At 40.1% G+C, this 22272-nt stretch overlaps 1 protein-coding gene across 12 annotated transcripts in view; it reads right to left on the bottom strand.

Moving 5' to 3' along the window:
• The window catches only part of picalma (phosphatidylinositol binding clathrin assembly protein a), a 38166-nt gene extending 25355 nt beyond the window's left edge, over positions 1 to 12811 (bottom strand). For 11 of the 12 annotated variants that reach the window (XM_054625123.1, XM_054625127.1, XM_054625128.1 and 8 more), the window contains exons 1-2: positions 12732 to 12811; positions 12287 to 12536 (exon numbers count right to left, since the gene is read on the bottom strand). In XM_054625123.1, coding sequence (XP_054481098.1) covers positions 12287 to 12416 — 130 coding nt within the window. In that variant the 5' untranslated portion in view covers positions 12417 to 12536; positions 12732 to 12811. Of the gene's footprint in view, positions 1 to 12286; positions 12537 to 12696 lie in introns of all 12 variants that reach the window. The other variant, XM_054625124.1, reaches the window with a different exon arrangement.
• Between the last annotated feature and the right edge of the window lie 9461 nt (positions 12812 to 22272).

Below are 22272 nucleotides of genomic sequence, written 5' to 3'. Positions count from 1 at the left end.
AGACAATGTTAACCGTGTACGCGGCGGCTGTGCTGCCCATAGAGGTTTACACGGGTCGTCTATGAATCCTCCTCAGTGTTTGTTGAAAGCCACACAAAAGGCTTTTTGCTTTTCACATACACAATGGGCCACCCATGTGACAACAAAGACCTTGTTAGACACAAATGAAATGGCTGTGGAGGAGAAATTCTCCAATGCCGTTCCTGAAAATGGTTTTGTACAAGCACAAATCATAAACCTGCAGCTCTTGCGCGTCAGATAGACAAGTTATAATACTCTAAAACTGTGCTTCCCAAACTTTATATCTGGGGAGCCACCTTTTAAAAAATGACAAATTATTGCAACCCGATTCACAGCTGGCCTCATCTATAAATCACGAGGAGCTAATTAGTGTGTAAATAATTGCTGCGGACCATTTTTTACTGCCATTTCCACATCCCATTATACAATATCTTGAATAGGTAAACCATTTATATATCACTGAAGCCACTGATTTCATCACGCTCAGATAAACAAGTGGAAAAGTGGTGTTTTGTACATTAAATTCCACTGGTTTCTTGTCCCATTTCAGTAGACTAGCGACATTCAGCTTTAAAAATGTATAAATAATGGATATTGCTATGAAACACAAATATTTTTGTACTGCAATTTTTATGAAATTGTGTTCTAAACATGCAAAAATCACATATTGGCCTATTTGCCTACATTTCCAGGACAGATATCTAAAGATTTAATTTTGTTTGTTCTGATGACATATTGGAGTCAATGGTTATAGGAATTTTGATATCGGTTTTTAAATCACTCCATAAATCAGAAATAAACTCAACATCCATAAAAAAAATAATTAAAAGGCTATGAATGATTTATGAACAAACCCCTCTGTAAAAACCTTTAGATTATAGATGGGAATGAAAGTGAAAGTGTGATTCACGTAAGAGCTACGTGAGTGGAGATTTCTGGTTAAGAAACTGAGAAAAAAAATTATTTAGAGAAAACAGACTTTAAAGAAATGTTTTGTAAAATGACAGATATTTGGGATACACTTCAGGGGAGTATGGTAAACAAATGTAACTAATTTATAATGACCAATAAACTTGAAATGTTATGTTTTAATATGCTAATAAGGCATAATCTAATCCTAACTGGTGAATTTAGGAGAAATCTACTGACATAAATATCTAAAGTAGTTACAAAACACCTACACATGCATTTTGGATGTTTTCTTTACACTAGTCTGAAACAAGACATGTTATGAAAGCCCAAAACCTCAAAATTGAGCAGCGCATGAAAAACAATGTTTTTGCCTGGAAATGTTTTCCTTGCAATCTTAAACGGAATTTGTAATATATGTGTAACCAAAGCCAACAAGCTGCACATAGCTCCATAACAAATTTGCAGTTTGAAGGCTGCATGATTTGAGTGACATGATATGACTTCTATGTATATATACGTGTTTGCTCTGCTTTAGTTCAAAAAGAGTCATCTCCCCAAAGGCAGAGCTCCACTTTGCACCAGTGATTGTGGTTAGAGACCAGTGGCTTGTTTCTTCTAACGCTGTCTCCGTCTCTCCTAATTGCCTCTGCTGCTAAATGTCGCTGGTGGGTTGAGCCCATCTTATGGTATTCTGAGAATGTGACAAAGCAGCCGTTTGTAAAAATGGCCATTGTGTGGAATTTATTCAAAAACCAACCACTTCCCGAAAATGTTTTCTTACTGAAACAGAAGTGAAATTGTCAAAAAGCCAAACACAAAAATACATTCTCTTTGAAGGCAGCTTTTCTGAAAATCAACATCCTTTCGCAATTATTTCCAAAGACAACATTAACACAGCTCTTGGCAAATACTTTATCGAAAAGTCTAACATCAGCAAAATTCCTGAGACACAGTGTGCAAGATAAGACAAAAAAAAAAGCGTTGTTTGCCTGATCTCTGTCATATGTTGGCTAAGCCACTACAAGCACACATTAAAATGACATTAAATGATCTGTAACAAGAGGCGTATGGAACCCACACACTATCTGTGGGCTGGAATGGCCTGACTGCATGCACTCTAGCTGGTCTGTAGGCTCATTTTAGATCTTCATTTGTCATCATTTTCTATACCACCAGTACCATATACAGGCTGTTTGGACTTCACTTCCTTGGACAGGGGTCGGCAACCTTTACTATCCAAAGAGCCATTTTGCCCTATTTTCCACCAAATGAAATTCGTCTGGAGCTGCAAAAGCTGTTTGATATCACAGCTTATAAATATATTTAAAAAAAAAAAAAATATATATATATATATGAAATTATAGAACAACAATAAAGCCAATTCTTGACATAGTATTGCTATTTTAACTGTTATAACAATATCAAACTCTTATGAAGAAGAGAAAAGGTCTACATTGAGGTCAATTAAACACAGAACTATGCAGGCCTTGAGTCCTCCCCATATTTGTGGAAAATAAATAAAATAACTGAAATAAATATAACATATAGCTGCAGAAGTGAATTAAACACAGAACAAAGCAGGTCTATTTGGGTCCTCCCCATGTTTGTGGAAAATATATTAAATAAAAAAGTAGCCTACCTTGAAATAAATACATTACATTACATTACAGTCATTTAGCAGACGCTTTTATCCAAAGCGACTTACAATCAGTAGTATATTACATATCATTCACCCATTCACACACTGATGACAGGCTACCATGCAAGGTGCCACCATCAGACTCTAACTAACATTCATGCAACATCCAGTCCACACCGATGGCAAGGCTTCGGGAGCAACTTGGGGTTAAGTGTCTTGCCCAAGGACACATCGACTGCCGAAGCCGGGTATCGAACCACCGACCCTCTGATTGGAGAACTACCTTGCTCTCCACTACGCCACAGCCGCCCCAATAACATATAGCTGCAGCCTAATATCTTAAAAAGAGTAAACAAAAATAGGCCAGTTTGTATTTAAGTAAGAAATCGCTCATCTCCAGCTTGATACTTTTCAGCAAATACTGTGTGCTTGTTCTGGAAGTGTCTTTCAACATTACATTTTTTTGTTGTTTGCTAATTTCTCGCCACATATCAAGCATACAGGTAAGCCAGCATCGTTTGGAAGTGAAAGCAAATTAATACGTCCACGCAGAATTAAAATCTCCATTTTCCTCCATGACTTTTCTTTTTTGGATTTCTCCATCGATAGTTTACCGAGGGCGGGGGGGTCTGCAAATCATGATTAGCCACCTGCAGGGAAAGGCGCTTGACAGCAACGTAATAGGATGTGACGCACATTTTTGTTGACAAAATATTAAAAATATATATATTTTCAGTGACACGTCACGTCAAACTCCAAGATAAGAGGTGTTCCCTTTGAAAGATTGTCCACTGTGCAAAAAAATGAGATAAAAATAACCGCTATTTACCGCATGTTATTTTTTGTCAAAGCCTCAGGGAGCCGCAACAGAGGGGCTGAAGAGCCGCTGACCCCTGTCCTTGGATTACTGTAACGGGGCGGCTGTGGCGAAGTGGAGAGCAAGGTAGTTCTCCAATCAGAGGGTCGGTGGTTCGATACCCGGCTTCGGCAGTCGATGTGTCCTTGGGCAAGACACTTAACCCCAAGTTGCTCCCGAAGGCTTGCCATCGGTGTGGACTGGATGTTGCATGAATGTTAGTTAGAGTCTGATGGTGGCACCTTGCATGGTAGCCTGTCATCAGTGTGTGAATGGGTGAATGATATGTAATATACTACTGACTGTAAGTCGCTTTGGATAAAAGCGTCTGCTAAATGACTGTAATGTAATGTAATGTAATGTAATGTAACTACAAGGCAGACTGATAAGTGTAAGGGACGTTTAACTAGATGAAAACTACAGGGGGAAAGTAAATAAATTATTATAACTTTTTTGCAACCTGGAGATATAGTCCTGAACAGAGAGCATGGTAGCACATTTAATGCAGCACCTGGCAGCAAGCAAGCTCATGGAAGGCTGCATCTTGGTGACCATGAACTCTGCCAACATCTCAGGGATATCTCAACTGATACAGAGCGCTGTGACCACATGTGAAAGGGGTAGAAAACGTGTAGAAAACTTCAGCGGGAAGTCAGTGTAAAACCAGGCAGCTGGTAGAACTCAGACGAGGACTTAGTTGTAAGATGCATGGGTTCTCAGGTTTTTGAAAAGGTTCGTGTCCATGGAGGATTTAAAAAAAAGGACTAGCAATGACTGTGGAGGATTTAAGCAGCTCAGTGAGAGTGGCTGCATCAACAGATGGACCGACTGGAAGTCCACTGAGAACATGAGAAAGGAAGTGATGAGTAAACTCTTTCGCAAAGAGGATATAGGAGAAGTGCTACTGTGCAATGGATTTGCAGTGATCACGGCGTGAATTAACACACATTGGAAAAACATGTTTTCCTTTCAGCACTTCAATTTGAGCTACTGCGTAATTATATAGTTAATGTATTCTATCAAATATCCATTAGCTTTACAGGGCAAAGGACAGGGTACACCCTGGACAGGTCTCTAGTCAATCACAGGGCTGACCTGTGGCTACAGCGAGTACCTGCTGTCGGCGAACAAAAGCTACAACTCCTCAAGACCCAAGCCACCTGCTGATAAAAGAGTAGGGGGCTACCCACGAAGATAACGACAACCTTGGCTCTTGGACTGTTAAGGCGGCCCAGCGGTTCTCAGTTTAGTTTGTCACTAAAATAAAAAAACAGCTGATCCAAATAATAAATGGCCATTCTACAACCATCCTTTCTATCCTGCTAAAATAACTTTTTCAAAGTGTGTGGCCTGTGTGCAGACCAGCTGCTAAAGTGGAAGATTAAAATCAGCATATATTATCATTATTATTATGTTCTATACAAACAGGGTCAAACGGTTAAAAAAAAGCATGCCAAAGATATTATTTAACGGCACGTGCCATGACTCATACCGGCCACTAGGGACAAACAAGCCAACTGTGAATGTGTGTAATGGATTTGAGTGAATGAATGAAAATAAAAGTCAATTATTTTCTGGCCTCAGGAGGTACTTAACATTACATAACAACTGCATTTTTTAAATCTGAGGCAAAGTATTATAATGCAAACAAAGTGGCCACATTAAACCAGAACTGTCGTAAAACGTTCTTTTGATTTCTTTCGATCGTGATCGCTAGTGGTGAAACAAAATAGCCATGTTATAACTTCATTTTAAATTAAATGAAAATAATATATAGATCTTAAAAAGATCTATACGTTATTGTATAAATTAAATCAGTAAGTTCTAATAAATGCATTAAAAGCCACATTTCATAGGTTGTGTTGTAACTGTAGTGCATCTGCTAAATAAGAAGCTTCATTAAACTGAACAAAGTTGGTTCAAAAAGGTTGCAAGATAGCAGTGGCAAAGCTCTTCATGTTTAAGGATGAAAATGCACAAAATACAAACCGCCAGAGATGGAAGCTTAAAAAAGGACCCTCTGACCTGTAATTAGAGATCAGTGGTACATGTCGCTGCTTTACGACACAGTGGTCGGCGCTTTCATTCTAGCTTTTACTTTGGCAGCGTTGCTAAATGTGTGTACTTCCTTTCTTGATCACGCCCAAGCAAATCTCAATTAGATGCAGCAGTTTGTAAATCCTGTGAAATTCTAAGATAACATGATTATAACATGACTGCATGATGACGGGCATTCCAACGGTCAAGGGTGGCAGCTGGGATCGTGTACGCTTGTAATCAGCAGCATAATTGCCAGGAAATGCATCAAAAGTATACCGGTCAATCTCACATTTGATCAGCACAGCTCCCCTTTGCTCTGGAGAGGGGTTGGGTCAAGTAATAACTTCCTGTTGGCCGTTTACCCCAGGCAATCCAAGGCTGGCTTTAGGAACGAGAGGAACACTTCTTTACAATCCAGTTGCTCCAGACATGATGTGGGAGACAGAGGTGTGAAGGACTAAAGGATAGCTATAATCTGCTCTACAGTACTTGCTAGTTATTATTTTGTGACGCATTTAAGGCTGTCACATAACCGCAATATTACAATAATGAGCTGTTAATAAGCCAACCGCAGAATACGGCATGCTATTATTTCCTTTTTTTTTTTAAATTCTGTTCAGCGGGAGGGCCGTGAATTTACACTGTGCTACAAACACCAGCCGTGTGATGCACTGGGCGTCTATGCTGCACTGAGAGCTGTACCTCAAAGTGGTTTTTTTCCTGACGCACGTCACTTTTTTACCCAGCCGTCCAAATACCACAAAGAACAACCGTCTCGTCCCACATGAAGCCTAAGAGTGTGAACGACGACAGAGGAGAAATGAATTCCCCAGAGACCGGCGGTCCATCCCATCTCCCTACGTGCTTCTGCCTCCAGATCCAGCACTCTACCCGGTGCCGACATTTTTACTTCTGCAAAAATATTCTGTATCATAGCAACCAAATACAACCAAAGTGTCTCAGCTGGAAAAAAAAAACCCTGCTGCACCTCAATGCCCTTATGTGTTCTGCATTCAACAATAAACTAATATTACATGTTTGGAATTAAAACAGCAACAATATACCTAATAGTTAGGAATAGGAACATTTTGATTCCCTCTCAATGGCTCTCAACATCTCACAGTTAGCTTTATCTAGACTTGACGGAGTGAAGCCAGCACAAGGTGTATGCATGCTAGAAAATGATAAACACAGAACTGCGAGTCAACACCGTCAGTCATGACGGCATTATGAGAGACTCATTGTCTACTCAGGTAGACATTACTCCACTATTTGTTTACATAGAAAATAGGTGTTTAAATGTTTAATATAGGTCCTCAAAATAAAATCAAGATAGTCATTAAAAAAAAATAAAAAAAATAAAAAGAATTATACAGCATATCACGCATTGAACCAATTAGTAGCACCACAGGGGATTTCCTTCACCATGACAGCCCTAGAAGGATTCTGTGTTATGTGAGAACACTGTATAAAACTGAGACGCTTAAGTGTAAAGAAGAAGACTTGAGAACTTAAGAAGACTTCTCCCCTGCATAACTACGGGCTATGGTGGGCTGCAGGAGCAAGTGCGTCATGTTAGCTAGTATGAGTTGTGCTACTGAATCTCACAGGCCCGTCAGAGTCACGGCGGGCTGGTGGATCAGGCGTCGGCACTCTTTTTAAGGGTGGTCACTTGATGCCACTGCAGTGGAGCGGCACAGTATTCAGCGTGGGGGGAGGGTGAAGCTTTGGTGCACTCATTTACTATATTTAATGCTGGACAAGCGCGTGCAAATAAATGCAAAAGCAATATTATCATATTCAACTCCTCAAATAAAGCTGCTCTATTCTTTAGAACATATTTTCAGCGTTTAAATCTGCTGCTTGTGCGTGCCATTTTTCATCAACACTTAAATTATCTTGCAGTGCACATATACAGAAACCTAAGTTTACATCCACAACTTCTGCAAACCAGAAGTGTGCTTAACCCAGATTCCTATATTAAGTAGTTCTTCAGAACAACAATGTCCGACCATACAAATGCTGGGGACATAGTAACGGGACATACAAATCCAGTGGGCAAAACTTAAAGGGCCCCAACAGAGAACAAGATGAAACCAATGCCACAATCCAGCCTTCAAACTCAAAACAGGTGATTTTAATGAGATCTTTCATTCCATACAGATCTGCTTGTTGGTCTGAGTTGTTGGCAAAACGGTCAGAACATAACCGCCTCACTTCATAACCTCATAGACTACAACCAGTGAACAAATGTACAAGGGTAGAAATGGGGAGGCCTCTCAACATTTACTACCGTATTTTCCGCACTATAGGGCGCACTGGATTATAAGGCGCACTGTCAATGAATGGTCTATTTTCGATCTTTTTTCATATATAAGGCGCACCGGACTATAAGGCGCATTAAGCGAAACAAAACAGTCAGTCAGTCAAACTTCCTCCACTTCCGTACCATTGATTCATTAATGTTGAATTCTCTCGCAGCTGCTCTATTCCCATGTTCTACTGCGTGACTGACAGCCTTGAGTTTGAAGTCCGCGTCGTAAGCGTGTCTCTTGACAGGAGCCATGTTGGGTCCTTATACACACACACTGTAATATTATGGTGAAGCACAGTATGTATTACTCCGCGACGCTCCTGACTACGGTAGCCGTGATGCTGCTGCGGTGCGGCTTTGTAGTTTACCAAAGTCGTACTAAAACATGTTGACAGAGCGCCGTGTACCACACAAAATCGCTTCGAGGTCAGTAAGCACAACCAGAATTAATCCATATATAAAGCGCTCCGGATTATAAGGCGCACTGTCGTTTTTTGAGAAAATTAAAGGCTTTTAAGTGCGCCTTATAGTGCGGGAAAATACGGTACTTTGTCTTTCCTAAGATTAGTTCATGTATAGAGATGTTTTTAAACAAAAAAAAAAACCTCAGTTTAAGTATCAACTATTGCCCTCTGTGTGAGTAGTTGATAATGTCCCAACTATTAAAGTGCCCTTTTGGTAACGGATACAAACAATGTGCATGTCAAATACACACATATCGAAAACATTGTTGGCCAAACCCTCTGCACCTAACCGGAAGTTGTGCAATGTCTTGTTGGAGATGTATAGCGTGTATAAAAACCCACAATCACCAACACCTTACACACATGCAGCATTTGGTTAGCCAGTACAAGAACTGCTAGGCAAGTATCTCTACTGCAAGGCTATTTCTCTCAAGTGAAAAAAGTCATCACATTATTGGAAAAAAAAAAAAAAATGTAGGAATTGGTCAACTCTAATGGTATTTCACATCTGCCTCAAATAATTGACCAATGGGAGCACAAGTGTGCAGTCTCTCACTCACTTTTCTGTGACAAAAGTAACAAAATAACACTGACAAATGACCTACTATTCTATACCTTTAAAGTAATATCTAAGAAACTGGGAAGGGAGACAGGAAGGGAAGAGATAATACATTCTATATAAAGAGCAGACCAGCTAATGAAAACACTGTATGTCAGATTTTAGAGCATGTGACACACCAATATCAATTATCACTTGGGTACCTGCAGCTTCTAAATAATGCACCATGGCCAACATGGCATCACAGGGACCATTCATAGGCCTACAAACTCTATGGCTACTTCCTCTTGAATCAAGATTTTTTATAACTGTACCAAAGGTCAACAGCTACTGCTGACTTCATATAGTCATCACGCTATGAGAGACCTTTGAACACAAGCAGTGTGTGATGAATTTATGATGTCCAATGGCAATTCATCTGGACAAAAAGAAGATTGCTGCCATGAACTTGCATAGACCATTATTGCAAAAACATACTGCACTTTACACCAACTTACAGGAAATGTCACACTGACTTTAAACAAACATGCGAATAAATAAGCTAAAGCTGGCATTAGAGGTTGATTTGTTCACCCTTCACTTATCCCGGTCTGGTAACTGAAGAGTCTCTTAAGTTATGTGACTAAGTTTATCTAGCATGCCCGTGTTAAAGAAGGTGAACTGTGGTCCAGCGTAAACTCAACAAAAGGTGGTGCAAAGGGCCATGTCTCACCTGCAACCCACACAGTAGGAACACAGAGGGGGAGCGAGACACATTAAAGAAATACCTGGCTGGTGAGAGAAACTCCAAACACAAGAGCACCCTTCAGCCCTCTTTAAATACCTCAAACCTAAGTGAGATTCCTGCTAGGCTGTGGGTCTCTAGATTACCTCAGGGAGAGGCTTCAGTTCAACAGTTCCACAGATGAGCCACACATCACCTGGTTGTCTGGTATCAGCGAGGTCACTGGGACAGGGTCTCATTACTGCATACTCCATCAGCTGAAAGGTGTAGCTATTCAGAAACATGTTCCAACATCAAACATGGCGGTCTGTGACTAAAAATAGGAGCTAAAGGCGAGTGGATTCCACATTGTACCGACGGGCCGCCTGCAACATGCCACATGCTGTTTGTTGCTGAGCCACTTTATAAGACAAAAGAGCACTGTCATAAAACACGCACTATATATATATATATTTATCAATTCTTTACAATAATTATCTTAACAGGATCTTTGCTTATAGATCATGTGTAGGACAGGGAATTCATTGAGAACCTTATACCAAGTATCCAACAGGCTGATCCATGCCTGCTATTCAAATTAAACTGCGAGGACTAATTTGCTGAGTAGGTGCACGTTATGTTTGCTGTTTGTGGACCAACGCGCTACCGTGTTCTTGGTGCCGTGTGTATGTGTCCCTTATATCATTTGCAAGGCTGATAGAAGTAGGCCAAAATCTAAGACAGTCTATCCCTGAAGAGAAAGAACTGAATGGAAAAAGATAATGATGAAAGATGAATGATACACACACACTGAGTAAATACCTGCAGGGCAACAAATTATCACATCTAATGAAATTGAGCTCCAACATGTCAATATGTGAATATATAATGGGTGTGCTTTACTTTCACTCTGTTTAAATGATACGGAGTGGAGCAGCACATTCATGCTCAGCTGTCTGAGAGCACATATTTTTACATTAGAAACAGGGTTGACAGCTATTCTGATTATGAATATATATAATACATAATACGAATAAGCTGACAGTCCATGGAAAATCCTGTTAATACTGATTCACAAATAAGGGCAAAGTCTACAACATGACAAAATCCTCTAAGTTACAATGTAGCAATGTGTTTTCAGCAAACGTCATCAACGCTATCCTATGCATGTGGCGTATGAACTGACAATAATAAAGAGAAAACAGGGAAGTCTGTAAGGGGCCCCGCAGTTTGACTTAGTTGCCCCTGACAGCACCACAGAGATCTGGGAAAAGATAGATAGACACTCAAACATGACCCAAAGGTCAGGTAGAGCAAAGGCTGTGTCAATTATCCAGCAGCCAAAGCTCCAAATGCACTAAAAGAGAGCGACTCTAAAAGTCCTACCCGCTGGACAGAACCCGTCAATAACGAGAATTCATTAACAGCTCAGAACTAAAATACCCGTATGGATCTGGTCGTGGCCGTGCTGAATAATACATTACATTACATTACATCAATCATTTATTAGACCTTTTATCCAAATGGACTTACAATCAGTAGTTATTACATATCATTCACCCATTCACACACTGATGACAGGCTACCATGCAAGGTGCCACCATCAGGCTAACATTCATGCAACATCCAGTCCACACCGATGGCAAGCCTTCGGGAGCAACTTGGGGTTAAGTGTCTTGCCCAAGGACACATCGACTACCGTAGAGCCGGGTTCGAACCACCGACCCTCTGATTGGAGAACTACCTTGCTCTCCACTACGCCACAGCCGCCCATTAGCCTGTGGGCTCTTCATAAAGCTGTGTAAGTCCACCGCTACTACGCATTACTCATCCTCCTTAGTATGTGCCAAGTCTCTAAAACTATTTAAAACACCTAACTTTATGTTTTTAATAATGTTGGATGCCGACTCAATAAAGCCAAAGTTTACTTTATGAATGATGCAGCTACTATTTCATCTGAAATAGCCAAGCTTTGGAATAGACTAGCTGACAGCTGCATTGTATGTTTCAGCAGTGGGACCAATATGGCCATTCTAAAAGCTTAAAAAATGTACTTTGCTACTTTAATACGAGGTCTCTGGTGTCATGTTAACCTGAATGGCAAAATGAAGTGTGATTCATTTAAAAAAAAAAAAAAAAAAATTAGAAAAAAGGCTGACATTATTATTGAATAGACTATACAAGTTAGCGCGTTTCAACAAAGTAGGTTAACTCTTTTGTTACCGTGCTACATCTTATGTTGACTTCAGTCACTCTCTCCAGAGCTAACGTTAGCTAGCCAACACGGTTTCCTACTGGGATCAAACTATTTTTAACTTTTTGTGCAACGCCCAAGTAAATCATGTGGCTGTTTAGGGGATGTGGTTATTGATTTAAAAAATATATACACACACATATATATATATATAACGCGTTACGATGAATTAGCATGAACAAGGATCCAAGCTGCTAGCTAAGTCCATGTCATTGGCAGACTGCTTGTCAGGTACCAAAGCCTGGCTAGCATTTAAGATCAAATGAAGGATTTACATCTATTGAAAATCTATAGAAAACACATGGAGTAGTTTTAATAGCTAGACTAACTAACACGGCATTATTAAGTTAATGTAACTTAACCTTAGGGTTAAGTTAACTTACATGTGAAGGCCTCATAGCCAAGGCACGACATTCAAATTCTGACATTAATAAAAAAAAAATGAAAAAAAAAAATCCAAACCGAATTGACATATTTAACATGTATATACACAGCTATATATATCCATAATCAAAGATACTTACAGTCCAAATGTTTCTTTTTCGGCCCCATTATCTCATGTGTGGTCGCCTTGCACACAGTTTTGGATATCGCCGACCCGGTGACACTGTGCTGAGCGGCGGTGATCCTGTCTGTAATGCTCTGTCCAGACATCCTTGTATCGGGTCAAATAAACGCTCACCGCTACAGAAACGTTTTCCAAAATCCTGCGGATAACAGCCCGAGTTTCGTGGACGGTGTGGATCTTCAAAGGAGCTGTGCCACCTGACAACACTGGAGACAAGAGAGAGAGATACAGACACGAAATAATGAGACGACGGCAAGCGATAAGGTTTCCGATGTCGGTTAGCCGGCTAGCTAACTAAAGGAAGCTACAAACCCCCCCCCCCATACGAATTCAGTTAAAGACACTGACTCAAGCTGCAGTACGAACCATCCATACAATCTCCATGACTGTAAGATACGAACCCAGTCTTATGATCGATCCCTCACGTCTGGTCTCTTCTCCTCTTCCCGGACGAAGTCTCACTTACTGTGGCGTTAGATAGACAGACAGACAGAATAAAAATAGATGTTACTTCCGGACACGATTTTCCACAATAAAAGCTCCATTGAGGAAAAATGAAGACAATCAGGTGACAATAAAATACAGAAGCCTACTGTATGCCCCCCGCCCAGGACCTGCTAATATTACCTGCACTAATAATAATAATAATAATAATAATAATATAATATAATAGTAGGCATATATATATATTATATATTTTGTTTGTTTTACGAGCACACGGTTTGTGTTATTGTTGGCTTGCTACATATTCAGTCCCCAATATCTTTACGCGGCATTATTTTCGGTAAAAACAAACAAACAAACAAACAAACAAACAAACAAACAAACAAACAATTTTATTGGGTTCGCCAAAAGTCATTTTAAACACACTGTTGGATAAGGGATAGCTCGAGCCTTTATTTTGGAGTCCACATATGTCCCTGCCGGTCTTGTTGCCATTAATTGTGTCTAACTTGATCTCGCTTACTTTGGTTCCCACGCTGAACTCCGTCCATTATTTAGCAGCGCCTATCCCCCCATGCTGGGCTGCCATATATCGGCGTTTAAATGGGCTGATGGGTTTGAAGGAAAATGGCGGGTGTGTTTCCGGGTCAGCCCCCTAACTTCTCACAGCGTTTGCAGTGCACATAAAGTAGCAAGTACATACTTCAGGACAGGCTCCTGTTGTGAGCTAGAAGTGAGGCACTGGACTATCTCTGACCTGATCTGAGAACATGGCTTAGTATCTGGGCATTATTGGATATAGATCGATATTAGCTTCGATGACACTTGGCCGATAATCAAGTTTGATGATTTCATTACCAATCAAAGACATGAAAGCCAAAACATAATCCCGTTACATTTTCCATCTGCTTCCATCACGTGTGTACTTTATTATGTATATCCTTAGGCCTCTCATTTGGGGGTCAAAGGTGTGTTTGATTGATATTGTGTTCATCAGGATTTCCACAATCACTTAGAAATTTGATCAACTTTCATGAAGCTAATAAAGGACCTAGTTGCTTATATATTGCATATGCACTATTCTAAATTTACACAACTTACACACATTCTCTAAATCATAGTGGCTTGGTGATGTAGTGGATACGGTGTTGCTGTGATCAGGGTAGGAATAGTTTTTCATTGTTTGATGAACTCTTGAATAAAAGTAATCTTCAGTTCAGTTGGGCCAGTCATTCCTTTCCTACATTAAGTGCTAATGTGGATTGCTTCCAGAAATTGCCTCCTTAGTGAGGGCTTTCTGTCCTGACCCCATGGGCGAGGAAACCAAAAGGGTCCTATGACAGAGACAGCTTTGCTCTGGGCTGGCTGTGGCGTAGTGGAGAGCAAGGTAGTTCTCCAGTCAGAGGGTCGGTGGTTCAATACCCGGCTTCGGCAGTCGATGTGTCCTTGGGCAAGACACTTAACCCCAAGTTGCTCCCGAAGGCTTGCCATCGGTGTGGACTGGATGTTGCATGAATGTTAGTTAGAGTCTGATGGTGGCACCTTGCATGGTAGCCTGTCATCAGTGTGTGAATGGGTGAATGATATGTAATATACTACTGACTGTAAGTCGCTTTGGATAAAAGCGTCTGCTAAATGACTGTAATGTAATGTAATGTAATAATATAGGGTAAAGTAGCTTACATGTTCATCTGCACACCATACACATTGGTGTAAAAAAAAGTCTCAAAGGGTGAAAATATAGGAAAAAGTCTACTTTTCAAGCTTACATACAAAAAAATAGGAACTTGAGCACGTGAAGTATCACTGGGGAACTACACCAGATGTTTCCTGTAAGGCCTTGTTAGGTCTTCAAATCGAGACCCAAGTAGTAGGCTACAATGATTGCACTCGTATTAGTTGTTGCACTTACTGTATTTGTATCAGTTCGCTGCACTTATTGAATTTGTATTTGTTTACTGCACTTATCCTATTCGTAGTAGTTTGTAGCACTTACTATATTCGGATTAGTCTGTTGCAATTATTGTTTTCGTAGTAACTTGCCTCTGCACTATACTTTTGCTCTGGCTTATGCTTTAAGATGCTTGTTTAAGAAAGGAGATGCACTTATGACTTCTGGTGACTAGTAGTTCTCTTGAATACCTATGTTGAATACACTTCCTGTAAGTCGCTTTGGATAAAAGCGTCTGCTAAATGACTGTAATGTAATGTAATGTAATGTAATGTAATGTAATGATTGAATCACTTTTAGCATTGCCTTAGCATCTGTGTTTTATTCTCGTTATTACTTATTGGTAAAACGGATACCACACACAACTTTTTCATTCAGCGCCTCATCAGTTAACAATGTGTTGGCTCCTCCATGCTTACTCCAAAATATTTAGTTCTGATATTTCTGGCAGAATTTGAACTAGCTCTCCTTCACCCCACCGTCACAACATTTGGTTATGAGGACATCTAGTGGCCAATATTTGTAATTGTGGCACTGAATGCACAGTACCAACAGAGATATTATCCTCAGGTCAACAGATGTGTTTTGTGTATGACACATTTCTTACTCACCGTGAATTCCAAATTAATTTATTTGATCAAACAATTATTGAAATAGTTTAACATAATCCCACATCAGGATACTCTGGAACTGTTGCATATCATCAGTCTGTGATGATCAATACATTCCTGGCATCTGTGTTGGATTGTTGGGATTCTTCACTTAGAAGAACCAATATCAATAACTTTGTGTTTCTGTCAAAGTGTTTCCTACATTTCCCAGAATGTCTTTGAACAACCACCATGGACCCTGTTCCATGGGTCGAGGTTGAAGGTAAGTTAACTTTATCTTTCAATGGTACTACCTGTATATTGGTTTGTTAATATAACTAGTTAATTATGTATGTTAGTTAATGCATGGGCTTACAGTAAATGGTCATAAAATGGACTAATGGACCAGAGTAATGTCACATCATATTTTTGAAATTATCATATCCAATGCTTGGGTATCCTTAGGGGCTTTTATGAATTCTGGCAAGGGACAACTTACTCTCTCTCTGTGTGTGTGTGTGTGTGTGTGTGTGTGTGTGTGTGTGTGTGTGTGTGTGTGTGTGTGTGTGTGTGTGTGTGTGTGTGTGTGTGTGTGTGTGTGTGAGAGCAACAGAGAGAGAGAGGGACAAAGAGAGAGAGAGAAGTACCTGGGTCTGTTCTGCAATGAATTTCTCCTTGTATGATTGTTGTATATTGATACATGTGTAGATTGATTCAGATATGTGAGAGTAATGATAACTAGGCACTTGAGCTGAGACACCAGTACCATGATGAAGAACCCGACTTATTCACAAATTGATCAAAAGATATAAGAAAAATGTACCTAAAGTATTTATTCATTTTTTTTAATATATTTTTCATTTTATAGATAATTTCAGCCTATGTTGAATATAATTTACTGAAGCCATGCTTTAGCTGCTTTTTCCCCCCCAATATCATTCAGGCTGATAATGCATCCTCCTCTGAAGAATGTGTTTGTCATGTATATAATGGCTATGTCAACAGGGAGGGCAAGCTTTTACACAGATACTCTCTGAGGGACACTGAAAATGATGCAAAGACTTGGCTACTTGTATGTGAGCCAAGTGATGACATTTTATCCGACAAAAGCTGAGAGACTTGCCCTTTCATTCTGTCAAACACGGAAAATTACTTGTGTGCCAATCAAACTGCTAAAGAGAGCTCAGTGTGATGGCACCCAGTCTAGATTGATTTCACTCCATATAAAAGGTCCTCAGATCTTTTTCTGTTGAGAAAGATCATCACTAGTTTTGTCATAGTTTGAACCAAATACCGGAGTTTTGAAAAATAGGATGATTCACTGCCTTCTGTGACCTTCTTCAAGTAGTATATTTCGACCGAAACTGAGGCCATTGATAAATTTGACCTACTAACTTTGTTATTTTAACTACAGTGTCGGAATTTGTGAATCAAAAGCAACTTGAACTCATTGTGAACTGTATATGTGGCACCTCATGCAAGAGTTCCACTGTGATGCACAGGGAAAGGATGTATGTGCAAGAAAGACAGCTTGAAGGGTATCAGGATTCAGTTGAGTTGCCAAGGTGGCATAGTGATTTTGAAATGCAACGATGATTTACACTGAAACAAACAAGATCTGTTTAAAAAAACAAATAAAAAAATGTGCACAATTAATCACTTACCAGCCATTTTCAAATGAACATGGCTTGCTTTCTTATCATATGAACGTGATGACATAAAAAATATTTTATGCAGGTTATTGCAAAATCTCCATCATCTAAATAATCGCTATTAAATGTTCATAATGAAAATGTTAAAACAAATCAAATTAGCAAAATGAAAATGAATAACAGCTGTAACCAAATCATTTTTTTTTTTTTGAGAAATGGAGGCAAAAAAGGTTCTTACTGTTGTTGACTGGCACCAGGAGGACCGCACACATCATACACATTATAGACTGTTCAACAGTCATGAAATTGTGGGCACAGTGGAAACATCGTGCACAATGTAGAACAAAATGTCATCACTAACACAGGAGCATACTTCAAAAGAGATCATGAATGAATCAATTGCCTCAGTGCATGCTGGGATGGTTCTCAACACACCTACCTTATGGAACAGTAATCAAACAATCAACACTCAGCCAGTTATACGAATGCTGCTCGTGGTTTCAACCCTCCACTTATTTTCCTTTATTTCAGGAGCACACTGCAAACCAAGATAACTTCACCCAGGGATTACAAATCAATCCTCAAACCTCTTTCAAAGAAACAAATCAACTGGATAAGAATGAAAATAATTAGTTTATAGTTTATATATAACTGTTTGTTATATGTGAAATGACTTGACAGGGATTTAATGTCAGAATGATATAACAACTAAAAACATAGTCATGGAAGTTGTCACACATTTTAAATGCATTTAGTTGTCACCAAAGCACTTTTAAGAATTATGATTAGCTTCCTTTATTAATTCAGGATGTTAGGATCATGATTTTTTTGAAAGAGAGAACTGAAAGCAAATTACATCTGCATGTTATTTCAGTGTAAGATGAGTCACTCATACAAAACACCAATAACACACAAACACGCACACGCGCGCACACACACACACACACACACACACACACACACACACACACACACACACACACACACACACACACACACACACACACACACACACACACACACACACACACACTCTTCTATATCCTCCTTCTCGCACAGTCCTCTGGTCACAGTTATGCATACATGCTTACACAATACATGTACACAACAACACACTTTCCTACATTTAGCGAAACACACAAATATGAAATATCTCTTCATAGTTCTTGCATTGACAAAAACATTTAAAAAATCTGTACCAAATTTAAATATTAAGTAACAAGCTTAATTTATACAGAACATATTCAAGAGCAGTCATCACAAAGTGCTTCACAATAAAAGTCAAAGCAATTGACAGGAAGACATCAAGCTAAAAATATATATTTTCAAAATTTAAGATTAAATAAGTCACTGAAGCTTAACAAAAGGTGATGCATTTTCTATATGTGTCCACAGATCTTAACACTTAACGAAAAGTCTAATTACATATCGTCTGCATAGCATAGGAAATATCTTTAAGATAACTTATTATATCCCCTGAAATGACCCAGGACAGAACCTTTGAATGAGTTGATGAGGCATATTTATAAACGGCAACTGACAAAGGTCTGTCTGAAAGGTAAGAGAACCACTACAGAGCTGATCCACTCAGCCCTCAAACATCTTGAAAATAACAACACCCACATGATGAGAATAAATGAAAGCCAAATTATCATCACAAATATGAATGTTATCAGTACCAAGAAGCATAAATCTCACTGTTACTAGCTTTGAACTTAAGGATGTAAAATATTTCTGCAACTTTGATGGCACGGTCATATGAATGAAAGCAAATGTACGCTGATGCCTTCTAGGGGTCAGTGATGATGTCTGACCTTTACATATAACTCACGATGGTGAGAGTGACATCTGTCTGTAATAATGAATGGAATGACATCTAATGCTTTAATAGCAGTTGTTGTAGCATTCACATACCGGGTTACCCTATCGAGTATCCCCGTAAACCACTAGAGACAGTATAGTGGATTTGCTTTTACTAGAGACAGTATAGTGGATTTGCTTTTATGTTTCAAAAGGAGAAACTAGCTCTGTTCCGGTATCATAATCCAATTCAATTGTTTTGTTTTAAAGCAACATTCAATGTGAATTTTATTGGATAATCTGCTATCTAACCAAAGTCCTAAGTACCTATGATGCTGTAGGTAAGGTATGGAACTGAGTAGGAACATTAAAGCCTTGTGCTCTTGTGAAATGCATGCAATTTGGCTGTTGGATTTTAAAATTAGCTTTAAAATAGTAAAAGGGGTCTGGGGGGACATCAAAAGCAGACAGTAACCTGGAGAAGGACTGGTTTGCAGTAGTGGAATACTACAGCTGCAGTTGTGGTGGAATACAAGATGGTAGCATCAGCGTTTAGGCATTTTCCATCTTCTGTTAGAAAATAAATATTAATTATGTATCTATTATGAAAAAAGGAATGTCTGTCTGTCTCTTTTTACATCTTGAAACCCCATGATTCCGATCTACTTCACACTTGGGAGTCCCTCGGCTCTAATCAAAATCAAATGTTACAATATTGTAAACCTAGTTCTATAAGTACAGGTGAAGCCCTCTACTGGACTCTATGGTAAATACTGTCTTCAATGAAGAGCATGTGTTCTACAACTGAAAATTTGCATAAGCCTAGCCGGCCTATGCGGACATGCCTACCCAGAAACGTGCAGACCCCGAAGTATACAAGGCAGCACACCCTGCTTCCTTACTTTCCTACACCCTCTTTAGGGAGCGGCCCAGGAGTGGTAGGGCCCCCTTGGTAGAGGGCTCTGCCTGTGCTTAAGAGATAAGATAATCCTTTATTAGTCCCACAGCGGGGAAATTAGAACTGGGCTTACAATATTGTAACCTTTCAAACTCACACAACTAGTCTACTGGTCTCTATGCATACACAACTGTTCAGTGTGTGATGCGGACTGTGCGGTCAACATAACATGCCAACGCGTGAGCTGGGCAATGCAGATGTGACTTTGCCTCACTTTTCCCTGCATGATGTGGAAGACAAAAGGCATCCAGCTGTATAACCCTCGACCTGAAATAACTCTTTAAGTCCTTTATAAAAGGAGTGCTACAGAGACTCTTAGGAACCCCTCACCAGGCCTTTCCCACTGTGGGGAGGAAGTAGGCATCACCAGATGTTGCCTACTGACCCATTACAAAAAACGCTTCATAAGAGGCTGGCCAAAGACCAGCCTGTTGTCAAATCCCTGTACAGACAGTCAGTACCTTCTCAGCCTGTCCCCCTCAGGAGCCAAGCCTGGAGAGGATGGCCCATAGTGGGCAGCAGGCCTAATTTATCCGCCTCCTAAGAAAGTGCCCCCCAGACATAGGGGATGGTCCGGGGCTTGGCCGCCATCATCTGAGTCATTTCTGCATATCATAGCACCGAGCACCGACCTGAAGCTACCAGCATGACTGACGACTGTGCCTGCCTCTATCTCTGCAGCAGGAGAGTAAAGAGGCGGATTGGTAGAAAAGGCAAAGAGCAGCTTTCTTGGCCATGGCACATGTGCAAATGCGTCGACCTCAGGGGTGAATCATCATTCTGTGCCAGGGAGAACCAAAGCCGGTAGTGTTTGTTGGTTGGCAAAAAAATCCACTTCCACTTTCCAAAACTGCTTCATCACATTTGGGTAAAGCCTCCATTCATGTTATAGGGGTCATCCTAGAGGGCCTTTTAAGGCCTGGAATGTGGAGTGCCACAGGTACACTGAGGCCCACAACTTCAAGCTCACTGCCGTCCTTAACAGTGCAGCAGACCCGACTTCGCCCTGCCTGTTGATATAGGTAAGGGTGTCACTCCTCAGCATGATATGCTTCCCCTGTATCAGGAGTCTGAAGTGCTGGAGGACCAAGATCTGCCTGCAGCTCGTGGAGGTTGATGTGTCGGTCCTCAGCTGGAGGCCACACATCACCAACTGCTCTCCCTAAGCAGATTCCCACCCACCCGAATAGGAACACAATTATGAACCCCGTGATGTAGTTGGTCACTCCTCCCAGCGATGTTCCCTTCAACAGGTGTTCTGGCGACCCCCAGTAGCATAGGTCGTTATCTACCGATGGGGGATAAGTAACCCAAGAGTCACTTTTACGTCTTGGCATCCAAGCAGAGGCTGGCAAATCACCTCTGCATGTGACACATGCGGCCATGAATGGCAGCTCATGCATGACGGTCAATGCCGTCACCATCACACTCCGCTGCAGTTGGTCAACTGCTTGCAGCATGTCAGTCTTAGTTCAAACAGAGTGGTCGGCTGCCTGCTTGGATTGAGCAAAACCCCAAAATACTCCACCTGTTGGTGTGAGTTCCCCCTTCCAGTTATTTTTATGTTTTACTGTCAATTGTTCTATTTGTTCGTAAGCCATATTGTATATGGTTTTATGCCATTTTATTAGGGCTGGATCTGTAGTGGTAATATTGTACCTGTTTTATTTAACTGTATGCAGAATACGCGTAAATATTTGTTGTTTAGAGCGTACAGTTTACTATGAACTCAATGAGTAGAAGTTGTTCCCAAGGTAACTAAAAATGGGGATCAAAATAAACCACTTGTTTAACTAGAAAGGGGTAATCAGCAGAGAGCAGATCTCCACCGAGTGAGTCTGACCACTGCTCTAATGTCAGACTGAATGAATACAAACAACACACTCACCCAAGAATTTTTAAAGTCCTTCTCAGTTTGCAAACTCTTGAATTAAATGGAGGCATACATTTCACATGACATGTATGCCTCCATGAAATGTCTTGTATAATAAATTATTCATAGCTTTTCCTGTTATTGCTGCATTGGTCATGATGCCCTAAATATCTTTTTTAGGCAGCATGTCTTAGTTTCTAAAAGTCACAAACTAGAGAAAAGGAAAACTCTAAATAGGTCACATTCATATCTAAGTTCCTGCCTCTGCTGTTACAAGGCAAAGATAGAACTTTAACATAAAATGTTATGAAATACAACGTTAACCTGTAAATGTTGGAGATGAATTGGACAAACTGTACAAAAAGTACATACACAGACTGAAATATGTGTACTGTATCTGTACACAATCTCTCCGATCAAGATCCATTATAATTTGTGTCTAGGACTGGTAGAGGTTTGAAAAATGCTGCCGTTCAACAGTTACATTTTTTGTACCAGCATTTTCTCCTGCCAGACTCTTATTTAATGATTTCTCTTCAGCATTAAATACCAATGAGCCATTCCTGCTTAGAGAGAGCCTTACCTTTTATTTTAAACTGGATGGTTACCCATTATTAGTTGAATAATGAACTTTTAAGTGATAAGTTACACTGTTTGTGAGTGTTAACGGTGTT

Source organism: Anoplopoma fimbria, chromosome 24, assembly GCF_027596085.1.
Source record: "Anoplopoma fimbria isolate UVic2021 breed Golden Eagle Sablefish chromosome 24, Afim_UVic_2022, whole genome shotgun sequence".
Classification (NCBI taxonomy): domain Eukaryota; kingdom Metazoa; phylum Chordata; class Actinopteri; order Perciformes; family Anoplopomatidae; genus Anoplopoma; species Anoplopoma fimbria.
This window is presented reverse-complemented; position numbering and strand designations above follow the sequence as displayed.